Source organism: Chiloscyllium punctatum, chromosome 18 (genome assembly GCF_047496795.1).
Source record: "Chiloscyllium punctatum isolate Juve2018m chromosome 18, sChiPun1.3, whole genome shotgun sequence".
In the NCBI taxonomy this organism is placed as follows: Eukaryota; Metazoa; Chordata; class Chondrichthyes; order Orectolobiformes; family Hemiscylliidae; genus Chiloscyllium; species Chiloscyllium punctatum.
In genome coordinates this window covers 95,523,503-95,536,576 of record NC_092756.1, presented here as the reverse complement: position 1 = coordinate 95,536,576, position 13,074 = coordinate 95,523,503, and the positions used below count along the sequence as shown (strand labels likewise).

The window sequence follows — 13,074 nt, the reverse complement described above, 5'->3', positions numbered from 1 at the left end:
ATCCAGAACTGATCCCATCTGTAACGGAACCAGATGTCATTGTGTGAAACCTCAGAGAAACTGTACCTGAAAGCAGAAGAATCAGTTTAGGTCAGATTGTTCAAATTCATTCTTATCTATCCATACAGAAAGTTAGGAGTTTGTCAGGATCTATTAATCTATAAGCAATGACCTCAAGATTGATTCCCAAATCTCTGATTGGCTCTGAGTAATGGCCCCTCACCAAACCCCTCCTCCTTTGTTCATTGATGCTTATATGCATGGTGATTCCTGATAGGCTATTGGGGATCATCGATCATCATTGGTGCTGCCACTTCCTGTTGGGTGCAGGCTGTCCCAGAAGAATAAATAGAAGAGCTTTTGGGAGAGATTTAGTTCTACAGTTGTTTAGGTGATAGTGTGTGGTATTAGTGATGATGGCCTCCCAAGTGTGTCAGAACTACCACAAGGACTGTGAGGATGCTGTTAACAAGCAGATCAACTTGGAGCTCTATTCCTCCTATGTTTACCTCTCCATGGTGTGGCTGGTTCTCCCTGTCTGTGTTTGACGAAGTTGGAGTTTCTGCAGTTTAATGAAATTGCTTTATGCCATACTCTATTACTGGGAGGGATACCATTTTGAGTAGTGAAGGATTTCTTGTTGCAGTTAACATTGAGCAATGCCTGCTCTGTGCAGCAGCTGTCTTCTGTGGGGGTTTAATGCTGGACTAGATCAGCTACTTCCTATGTAACTAAACAACCACACAACAAGGTTAACTGGCCAGTAACTTTATCCAGTGGTTATTATTAGGTGACCATAGCTGGTGCAATGTTGTAGGTGTCCTCACTAATGGTTATTGTCTTGAGCTGAAGATAGCAATGTGGGTCTAATGTATTTTTTCTTGGATACTAGAATGTGTAGTCAGGACCAATTTCCATGACAGAAAGAAACATTGGTCAGTTTCTGACAGTAAACTGTCTCCTTGATGCCTGTTCTCTTGGAGTCAGTTCCACTGTCCACAGAAATGGAGTGGCAAGAAATCCCTTATCCTGAGGGCAAGGGGTGGTATATTCTAACAATTTCAATTTTAAAATTAATCTTTAAACATCTTGCTTGTCTAAGAGCTACCTGGCCATCAAGCTTTTAAATAACAACAATCTTAACCTTTTTTGGCTTTTTAACTTCTGAAACAGAATTGCATATGATTTTAAATGTGATTAGGCTTGTTTTACACTTTTTTTTTCCCTCCAGTCCTCTTCCTTTGACCGGGATGATGTTGCCCTGCGTCACTTTGCTGAGTTCTTCAAGGAGCAGTCCCATGAGGAACGGGAACACGCTGAGAAACTGATGGAATTCCAGAATAAACGTGGAGGCCGAGTCCTCCTGCAGGATGTCAAGGTTCGGTTTATTAGCTTTTCTGTTCTGTTAGAAACAACTTTGCTTAATGTGGATTTGAAGTGGCTTAACCCAATTGGTTTACACTTGTGCCTTGTTAAGCCCTCCTTCCTTCTTGTGACCACCTTTTACTGGATTGGACAACACTTATTCAAAAGTGACCACTATGTTTTTCGCTTCCTCCAGAAGCCAGAGCAGGATGAGTGGGGCAATGGTCTGGAGGCAATGCAGAGAGCTCTGCAGATGGAGAAGGATGTGAACCAGAGTCTGCTGGATCTGCACAAACTCTCCTCTGGCCACACTGACCCCCATGTGAGTTCCTGATGTATTTATGTCAGGATTCTTGTCTTCAATGGATAAGACACTTTGGTCCTTTAGCCTCTGATTTCTATGTAAATGGTGGTGAGTGCAGTATGGGAGTGGACCACGCTTCTGGTGTAGCCCAGATCTGAGCACTTTCTCCAGGCTCTTCAACAATCTGTCACATCACTTAGCTGTCCACTCTCTCCATATTGAGGGGAATATCATTCTTGGAGAAAAGTCAAGTTGATCTTGACATAATCAGATTTCCTCTTTCCCTTCCAGCTGTGTGACTTCCTGGAGAGGCACTACTTGGATGAGCAAGTGAAGATGATCAAGAAGCTGGGAGATCACATCACCAACCTGAAGAGACTGGGAGCCCCTGAGAATGGCCTGGGAGAGTACCTGTTTGACAGGCTCACCCTGGGGGAGAGTGACTGAACTGACTGCAGGGAGCCAGTTGTGTAACGTTTGGTATTAATGGGAGATGTGTGCAGAGTAAGGTTACTTATCTTAAGAAGTGACCTGCCCTCTATTGTGAAATATGCCAAGTGTAAATAAACTGCTCAATATTGTACTCTTTTGTTGACTTGTTTGGATGAATGTCTGTCAGTTGTGAAGAGGTATGATGAGATGTAACCTGTTGTGGAAAACCCATTACCACAATAAATAGGATCAGTTTATCCTGAGAGCTTGTTATTCAGATGGCTTCAGTCCAGTTTGGGTTAATTCTCTGGGAGGGTGTAATGTTAGCCATTGGCTGAGACATGTTGAGAAGTACTGACACTGGGTTTATAAATCTCCTCCTCTCCAAACAGGAGGATTAACCATAAATTTAGTCATGGCACAAGTGATCAGATTTATTCCATGTTGGTTTGAGGGAGCTTGGCAACACTTGCTTCCAGGCAAGTCCTCACTTAGACCAGTCCCACTGCTGTTCCCATTTCACTGGGCATACCCTCCATAGAACTGCTTGCTTTATGTCTAATCTGTGTTTTTGAACTTTGCACATCAATGCTCCAATGTGTTAATTGCTTTTTCCAGTGTTGACCCTGTTAGCAGTTTCTGCATTTGGCAGAACACAAGAAACCCCTCCAATGTTCTGTAGGAGTGAAATGGAGGGAGTTTTCTTTGCCCCACCCCCCCCCCCCCCCCCTTCCCCCACCTTAAGGGAGGGGAAAATGACAGGGCATAAGATTAGAGGGAGAGATATAGATTCCAGCGGGTGCAGTCCCTGGACTGGACTGCTGAGAGATAGTAGTGGAGGGGAACATAACTATAATTTTGAACACTCCAATAACTACATGGTTAGGATAAGTATGGTGACATATATTCCAAATGGGAGTAGATTAATTGAGAACTGGGTGGCATAGACAAGATGCTATACCTTTGGAGGTGCATCAACATAGTCATAATGTTACTGATCTGCAACTTCTGTATGAGGCTGTCTTCATAGCAGACAATGCTGTTTTTGTACTAGTAACAATCGCTGACTCGTCAGGGCTTGCAGGAAGGAGACCCTCCACTCTACTACAGTTCCAGACTGGGCTGGGTGTGAACTCACTTGACTGGAATAGACTTCCGGAGAACTTGTGTGACTTCGTTGGTCACTCAGAGCTCAGTGTTACGTTTCTGGATTCAAAGCACCAAAACATGCTCCACTCAATCAAATCGGACTAGAATGACTGTCTCCTTTTGTGAGGGAGCCAATTAATATAGAGCAACTGTGCTCATCCAATAACATCCTTCAGTTCTTGTCCAGTACAGATATTAGGAAGAGGAATTCTGCTCCAGGAATTCCAAAAAGAATGTTCCTTGTTCCAGCTACTGTCGTCTGACGAAAGCCTTGTGCAATTTAAGCAAGAGATAGTGCTATGTAATGAACCAGACTTTATAAAAGATCTTAAAGTAAGGGAACACTTAGGAAGCAGCGATCATAATATGGTAGAGTTCAGTCTGCAGTTTGAAAGAGAGAAGGCAAAATTGGATGCAATGGTGTTACAGTTAAATAAATGAGGGCATGAGAGAGGAGCTGACGAAAATAGACTGGAAGCAGAGCCTAGCGGGGAAGACAGTAGAGCAAAAATGGCAGGGGTTTGTGGGTATAATTGAAGACACTGTACAGAGGTTCATCCCCAAGAAAAGAAAGATTATCCAGGGAGGGATTAGACAGCCATGGCTGACAAAGGAAGTCAGGAAATGTATTAAAGTAAAAGAGAGATCCTATAAAGTGACCAAGAGCACTGGGAAATCAGAAGATTGGGAAGGCTACAAAAACAAACAGAGGATAATAAAGAGAGAAATAAGGACGGAGAGGATCAAATATGAATGTAGGCTAGCCAGTAATATTAGAAATGATAGTAAAAGTTTCTTTCAATACATAACAAACAAACGACAGGCAAGAGTAGACATTGGGCCACTTCAAACTGATGCTGGAAGCCTAGTGATGAGTGATAAGGAAATAGCAGGAGAACTTAACAAGTACTTTGCGACAGTCTTCACAATGGAAGACATGAGTAATATCCCAACAATTAAAGGGAGTCAGGGGGCTGAGTTGAGTATGGTTGCCATCACAAAAGTACTAGAAAAGCTAAAAGGTCTTAAAATTGACAAATCTCCTGTCCCCTATGGGATGCATCCTAGAGTTCTGTGGGAGGTGGCTGAGGAAATAGCGGAGGCGTTGGTTGAGACCTTTCAAAAGTCACTGAAGTCAGGGAGAGTCCCGGATGATTGGAAGATCGCTGTTAGAACCCCCTTGTTCAAGAAAGGATCAAGACAAAAAATGGAAAATTATAGGCCAATTAGCCTAACCTCTGTTGCCTGGACAAGAGTGACTGAACTGACTGCAGGGAGCAAGTCTTCATTTTTATTCTATGTATGAGATCTATAGAATCTGAAGCTGTAGAAGTAGCTCACTGTCCTGGGCTTGATTATGGAATGTACCAACTGTAAATAAACTGCTCATTGTTGGATTGGTTTTTGCTGACTAGTCGGTCAAACTGTGTGTACAGGTCTAAGCTGTGACTTGCTATCAGAGGATCTCTTGATCCAGATCAGTAATTAAATCCAGTCCAAATTACTTCATCTGACACCAAATATGTGGTGTGGGTATAACACTATCCAACCAACAATAGTTAGATTACAGCCTCAGCTGTTTCAGTTCTTCAAATCCACAGCCACCTTTTTCCCCCATTTCAATTATCCTCAATTAGAGCAAGTTTCACAGTAAGTTCTCTCTAAAATCACAACTGTCTTAAACTTGCTGGTCTCTTGGAAGCAAAGCCTTGAGGCTTATCTCTGTAGCTCATTAAGCTGCGCTTGAAGTGTTGAGGATATTGGCCTGTTAATATTATGATCTAAGCTGCAATGTTGGAAGTTTTTGTCTACTTTCGAGCTTTCCCACTTTCGGTAATCTGAAAACTTGGTGAATCTGTGGAATGTCACAGTCGTCTTAACGTGTGATAGACCTCAGCCCTCTCTCCAATCCACAATTACTGCATTAGACTCAATGGGGAAGTTTAACCCTACACAGTGAGAACCTGCAAGAGTGGCTGCTTGGACAATGCTGAACACAGCCAGAATGTTCACTATTTGAAATAAACTCCTGCTCTTTCTAAGCCTCTCTATAACCTAGACAGGTACTCCCCAACAGCAGCCAGGTTAAGATATTGGGAGGAGTGGAGTCTGTGGAACTGTGCTCCATTAATCAGTTTAGACGGGGCATTGTGAATTCAACGTGGACTGAAGTAAATGCTTCACCTTCACCCTCCTCCATATCCAAATATTTTTCTCTTCAGTCAGTTTGGCAAACCAATAGTCGGTGTTTCCCATGATGTTACTTTTGTATTTAGGTCCTTTGCAGTACTTCATCACCAGATGTACCTTCCACCTTACACTTATCCCCATTTCTTTCACCATCCTGTATACGTGGATGGAGATGCTGACGGCAGTTAGCCGCTGTCTAAGGCAGTGAAGGTGATGACCTAGTGACATCAGCATGAGACCCGGGCGGGGGCTGTGTTCATTTCCAGCCATTGCAGCTGGTGCAATTTGTATTCAGTAAAAATCCAGAATCCCGTCTGAAGAAGACCATGAAGCTGTTAGGAAAAAGTGAGGAATGTAGATGCTGGGGATCAGAGTCAAAACGTGTGGTGCTGGAAAAGCACAGCAGGTCAGGCAGCATCTGAGGAGCAGGAGAACATTACAGCGCAGTATAGGCCCATCAGCCCTGGAGTCGACGTTTCGGGTATCAGCCTTTCATCCTGATGGAGGGCTCATACCCCAAACATCAATTCCCCTGCTCCTCGGATGCTGCCTGACCTGCTGTGCTTTTCTATCACCACGTTCTGTGACCATGAAGCTGTTGTCCATTGTCAGGGAGAATCCCGACTTGGTACACAAATGCTCTTCAGGGAAAGAAATCTGCTGTACTTACCTGAGCTGGCCGACACGGGACTCCAGACTCACCTACAGCAATATGATTGGCTCTAGGGATGGGGTAAATACTGGCCTGGCCATTACTCACATCCCACAGAACAGTATGTTAGGAAATTGATGGGAACGGCAATGAAATGCGATATTAATGTCCTTGTAACTCACAAAGATATTTACAGTCCTATTTCATTTCTGTCATTGTGAAGAAAATCATCTGTAGGAGTTTGTTTTTCACCACCTTGATTTTGTTTGAATCTATCCCCATCCCTGCTCCCTATGAAATTAGCGATACTAAATTCAATGTAATCTTAGATAAAGGATCAGTCAATAGTTACCCCCAGAGCCAGTACCCAAAGGCATTTTTCAAAGTCTCTGGTGATCATTGAGTGACCATGTGATGTCCATCCATTTGGATAAGGTCTTTGTGACCACGGGATATCAATACGTTTTGGATCCTTTTTGACCAGAACGAGTGTAAAAACATGAATACAGTTTCTGGTCAGACACCTCAACTGTGCCCACAGGCATCTTACACAAGAGGCTTCTCAGTGAGATGTTATTGGTGTCTCCAGATGTGAATCAAAGCCACTCTGTCAGGCCTATCTAACACTGAGGTTAATCAAAGGGAACATATCTCCACCTCACCCTGGAATTCAACCACTTCGATGAAACAAAAAGCAAAATCCTGCAGAAAATGGAAATCTGGAACCACAGCAGAAAATGCTGAAGAATCTCAGCAGAGCTGCCAGCCTCTTTGGAGAGAGAAACAGAATTAATAATTTGAACCACATTTTGACTCAGTCATTGGACTCAACATTAACTCTATCCTTCCACCCACAGATTCTGCCAGACCCATGTAGACTCTCCAGCATGTTCTGGTTTTATTCCTCAACTGCTTTTACATCGTAGCTTATAATTTCTCATAAAGTGAAGTGGTCCATGTCCATATACAGCAAGGCTTGGACAATATTCAGGTTCAGGCTGACAATTGACAATTTATATTTGAGCCACACAAGTACCAGGCAACGGTCACCTCCATCAAAGGAGAATCTAACCATTACCCCATGACATTCAATAACACTACTGTGACTCAATCCCCCACTTTCAATATCCTGGGATTACCATTGCCCAGAATATGAACGGGACTGTTCAGATAAATTCAGTGAGGCTCGGGATCCTGCAGCAAGTAACCAATCTCGTGACTCCCAATAGACTGTCTCCCACCTTCAAAACACAACTCAGGAGTGAGATGGAATACTCCCTACTTACCTGAATGAATACACCTCCAGCAACATACAAGAAGCTCAACACCAACCAGGACAAAGCAGCCCCTTGATTGGTACCATATCCACAAATATTCACTCCCCCTTCCACTGACACTCAGTGGCAGCTGTGTGTATTATCCACAAGATGCACTAGAGTAATTCTCTCAGGGTCCAGAGTCTGCCCTTTCCAAACACACGACCGATACCATATATAAGGACAAGGAAGTTCCCTCCAAGTCACTCACCATCCTGACTTGGAAATACATTGGCGTTTCTTCAGTGTCACTGGGTCAAAATCCTGGATCCCCCTCCCTCACAGTCCTGTGGGTGTAGCTAAGTCAATTGACTGCTTCCGTTCAAGAAGGCAGTTCACCATCACCTTCAGAAAGGCAACCAGGGACAGGTAATAAATGTTGGACAAGCTCGCAATGCCCGTGTCCCTTTAATGAATGAACATTTGAAATCTGGTCCATTTTGAAGCCAGCAAAAATGAAACCGTAGCATTTAATTTGTCAGGTAAAATTCTGGGACACATTCAAATGTTTAGTAAAGGTGGAGAGAAGGTTAATATCGTGTTTCCAACGCCTAGAGACTTCATTTGTCATTCAATTACATCCAGCTCATTTGGAGTTTGCACAGAATCTATGACTCCAAGAGCAATGATATCATTAAGTTTCATCTATAAAACTTGTCTATCTTCCAGATCTCTGATTGGTTCTGGGTCTCTGCTCCTCCCTCACAGTCCTCCCTGTTGTGTTCATTGGTGCCTGGATTGATTGGAAATTCCTGAGCAGCTGTCAGGGATTGTCAATCTTCATTGGAGCTGCCACGCCCTGATTGAGTGCAGGGTGTCCCCGGAGGATAAATACAACAACTAGGGCGTAACAAATTTAGTTTTAGTGTTAGGGAGAAGGAATAGTGAAGATGGTTTCTCAAGTGTGTCAGAACTACCACAAGGACTGTGAGGATGCTGTTAACAAGCAGATCAACCTGGAGCTCTATTCCTCCTATGTTTATCTCTCCATGGTGAGGCTTGTGGTCTTGACACTTCAACCTGAAGAGTTGGACTTCTGTTGATTTAATGTATTGGTAAAATAGATTGTGCAAGTTTCTGGTATTTTTAAACATAGAATAACCTTTGAGTGAATGACTCCTACAGCAGCTGCTCTCTATGGTTATTTAAGGTATAGTGTGGGCTTCTTGTTGTACAGTGGCAGTGTCCCTGCCTCTGAACCAAGAGGCCTAGTTTCTAGTACTACCTACTCCAGAAGTGTATCTGAATGTTGCTGAATTATACTTTGTTTTTTTGTATCGAACCATAGACCTACTTATTGCCAGAAGGTCACTCTCTAGTGTCACTGCTGTAGTCTGGCAGATCCTCCTTAGTATTGTTCCCTCCCTTTGGAATGTTAAGCTCTCAACCTTCTGATGTTGAGACTTCATTCACAGCAATGATCACTGTTTTCATTAGTGGAATGGAAAATGTGTATAATAACTTGCTCAATGGTATTTGACAGTATCTCAACTGCTTGTTCTGGAATCAATTGGAGTACCTTTGTTTCTTTCCCTGATGCAACAGTCACTCTTTCAAACACTACCAGTATCTGGCAGTAAACCCTATCACGTCAGACAGTCTCTCTGAATGATAGGCCAGATACTGGAGAGATCTACCCTGTTATGGAAAATCTCCTTTCCTAAGGAGAGTAGGGCACTTTGGTTTAATCCATTGAAAGCAGGCTGTACTACATACTCAGACACAAGCTAAACCTAAATTCTTGGCATGAAACCTAATGCTTGGCTTCAATGAAGTTCAGCTGAAAAATGAGCTGAATCTAGTTTAGATCTCGTGGAGTACAGGGACAAGTAGCCATTTGGATACAGAACTGGCTCACAGGTAGAAGACAGAGGGTGGTGGAGGGCTGTTTTTCAAACTGGAGGCCTGTGACCAGTGGAGTGCCACAAGGATTGGTGCTGGGTCCACTATTTTTCACTTGTATAAATGATTTGGATGAGAGCATAAGAGGTATGGTTAGTAAGTTTGCAGATGACTTCAAAAGGGTTACCTCAGATTACAACAGGATCTGGACCAAATGGGCTGAGAAGTGGCAGATGGAGTTTAATTCAGATCAATGTGGTGCTGCATTTTGGGAAAGCAAATCTTAGCAGGACTTGTACACTTTAATGGTAAGGTCCTGGGGAGTGTTGCTGAACAGAGACCTTGGAGTGCAGGTTCATAGCTGCTTGAAAGTAGAGTTGCAAGTAACTAGGATAGTGAAGAAGGCATTTGGTCTCCTTTCATTTATTGGTCAGAGTACAGGAGTTGGAAGGTCACGTTGTGGCTGTACAGGACATGGGTTAGGCCACTGTTGGAATATTGTGTGCAATTCTGGTCTCCAGAGAACAGACCTTTAAAACCAATCTAAAGGCCATCTAACCTACACTATTCCATTTGGATCCATATGTTTATCCAATGACCATTTAAATGTCCTTAAAGTTGGTGAGTCTACTACTCTGAGTAAGGAAACCACCTCTGACATTGTCCTATATCTAACACCCCTCAATTTAAAGCTGTTAATCAATGTATATTAGACAGCAACCTTTTGATTTCTATGTTTAATAGGGCACAGCTGCTGGAAATTGCTGCCCAATTTAGACTCTCCAACATTTCCGTTACAAAATCTAGCCCATTATGTTTCAACACTTTCAGAAGGCGATTGGATCTTCTGAGTGGGATAACTCAAGTTACACATTTTTTTGGCAAAGTGGAAAGTACATTCCATTTTAATTTAACTAAATGATAGGATCATTATTTGCTAGAACAAACCGAAGGAGGCCTAAAAAGATAAGGATCAGCACAATTAAAGGTGACATCCAGTGACATAGTGACAAAATGTTTTGTAGCATCACCTCTCTAGCATCCCTATATTGCCAAGTTTCCAATCTCTAATGCCTTCATGGGATGATGCCAAATAAAGTTCAAGCTTTCCCTAAAGCACTGGCAACATGGACAGTTGCTCTCCTTTGCCCCATTTGCTGAGGCATTATGCTGTGGAATTCCCTCCCTAATACTTTCTGACCCTCTATTTTCTCCTATAAGACAGATTACAACTTTAACTCTTCACCAAGTGTTTGGTCAGCTCTGCTAATATTTCCCCAGATTGCTTGGTGTTAAATCTTATCTGATTACAATCCTGTGAAGTACAATGGGATCAGCTGTACAGGACATTGGTTAGGCCGCTTTCGGAATATTGCGTGCAATTCTGGTCTCCTTCCTATCGGAAAGATGTTGTGGAACTTGAAAGGGTTCAGAAAAGATTTACAAGGATGTTGCCAGGGTTGAAGGATTTGAGCTGTAGGGAGAGTCTGAACAGGCTGGGGCTGTTTTCCCTGGAGTGTCTGAGGCTGAGGGATGACCTTAGAGGTTTACAAAATCATGAGGGGCATGGGTTGGATAAATAGACAAAGTCTTCTCCCTGGGGTCGGGAGTCCAGAACTAGAGGGCATAGGTTTAGGGTGAGAGGGGAAAGTTATGAGACCTAAGGGGCAACTTTTTCATGCAGAAGGTGGTGCGTTTGTAGAATGGGCTGCCACTGGAAGTGGTGGAGGCTGGTACAATTGCAACATTTAAGAGGCATTTGGATGGGTATATGAATAGGAAGGGTTTGGGGGGATATGGGCTGGGTGCTGGTAGGTGGGACTAGATTGGTTTGGACCGAAGGGTCTGTTTCCGTGCTATACATCTCTACAACTCTATTTACAATGTGACAGAAGTTAGTGAAATGCCAGCTGTTGGGGTTACCACTACCATCAAAGCAGAGCTACTAATAACCAGCTTTTCTGCACCACCAAGTAGTCTGTTCATGTGGCAGGAACTGAGCACTGGCTATCTGCTTTCCTTGTCAGACACTCGGACGTGCAGACCAAGGAGAAGGATTTTCATGAATTAAGCAAATTGTTTCAACTGAACAGATGACTGGTAAATCTTACATAGCTCTCAGAAGGAGACCATGTCTTGCACCAAGTGTGTAGGCACAGAATCCTTGATACTGTAAAGTTGGTTGACAGTATACTAGTCTGTCTTCTGGGAAGACCCACTCTCAGTTTTTGAAGTCTGATGGGTTAATTCTTTGCCCTGATACTTCACTTAACCTGAAAGGGTTCAGAAAAGATTTACAAGGATGTTGCCAGTGTTGGAGGACTTGAGCTATAGGGAGAGGCTGAACAGGCTGGGGCTGTCCTCCCTGGAGTGTTGGAGGCTGAGGGGTGATCTCAGAGGTTTACAAGATTGAGGGGCATGTATAAGGTAAACAGGCCAAGTCTTTTCCCTGGGGTCATGGAGTCCAGAACTAGAGGGCTGTTACAAACTGACTGACTCTTTTGAAAATCACTTCATTTGAAAATCTTGAATTGCTTTTAGAGCTTGATGACACTTGGTTTTTTTTTCTCTCCTTTTCCCCCAGTCCTCTTACTTTGACCGGGATGATGTTGCCCTGCGTCACTTTGCTGAGTTCTTCAAGGAGCAGTCCCATGAGGAACGGGAACACGCTGAGAAACTGATGGCATTCCAGAATAAACGTGGAGGCCGAGTCCTCCTGCAGGATGTCAAGGTTGGGTTCGGTGTTTATTGTAGATGGACAGTAATTCTGACATTAAAAATGCTCCATATCAGCATCAATGGTTTTTATGGTAACTCTGATACCACAGTTCTCTAAATTTAGTGTAGAAATGTGAAGCCCCTACATTTCTCTCCCTCTCCAGAAGCCAGAGCAGGATGAGTGGGGCAATGGTCTGGAGGCAATGCAGAGAGCTCTGCAGATGGAGAAGGATGTGAACCAGAGTCTGCTGGATCTGCACAAACTCTCCTCTGGCCACACTGACCCTCATGTGAGTTCTTGGTATTAACGTTTTTGCTTCTAGCTGAATAAATGGAATGACAAATCAAAAATCAATCCCACTCTGCTCTCACTCTCTCTCCTTCTCGTGGAGGGTGTTGTATGGGAGTGGACCAAGCTTCTGATGTTGCCAAGATCTGAACTCTTTAGAGGCTCTTCAGCAGTTTGGGACATCATGTAACTGTCCACACTACTGTATTAATGGGAATATTTTTCTTGGTGGGGGGTGGGAAGGTGCATGTGATCTTGACCTATTCAGTTCCCCTCTTTCCCTTCCAGCTGTGTGACTTCCTGGAGAGGCACTACTTGGATGAGCAAGTGAAGATGATCAAGAAGCTGGGAGATCACATCACCAACCTGAAGAGACTGGGAGCCCCTGAGAATGGCCTGGGAGAGTACCTGTTTGACAGGCTCACCCTGGGGGAGAGTGTCTGAACTGACTGCAGGGAACAAGCTGTGGAGCTTTTGGTATTAATGGGAGATGTGTGCAGAGTAAGGTTACTTATCTTAAGTGACCTGTCCTCTATTGTGAAATATGCCAAGTGTAAATAAACTGCTCAATATTGTACTCTTCTGTTGACTTGTTTGGATGAATGTCTCAGTTGTGAAGAGGTATGATGAGATGTAACCTGTTGTGGAAAACCCATTACCACAATAAATAGGATCAGTTTATCCTGAGAGCTTGCTATTCAGATGGCTTCAATCCAGTTTGGGTTAATTCTCTTGAGAGGGTGTCATATTAGCGATTCAATGAGACATTGAAAAGCACTAACACTTGGTTTATAAATCTTCTCTCCAAACAGGAGGA

The 13,074-nt window shown here is 43.4% G+C and overlaps 1 protein-coding gene across 1 annotated transcript; it reads left to right on the top strand.

The window, feature by feature from the left end:
* The first annotated feature begins 413 nt into the window (after positions 1-413).
* LOC140489107 (ferritin heavy chain A-like) lies at positions 414-12,701 on the top strand. Its single transcript, XM_072588344.1, has 6 exons — positions 414-518; positions 1,232-1,378; positions 1,562-1,687; positions 11,835-11,981; positions 12,133-12,258; positions 12,546-12,701. The coding sequence occupies exons 1-6, from the start codon at positions 414-416 to the stop codon at positions 12,699-12,701; spliced, it is 807 nt and encodes a 268-aa protein (XP_072444445.1).
* Positions 12,702-13,074: the final 373 nt, after the last annotated feature.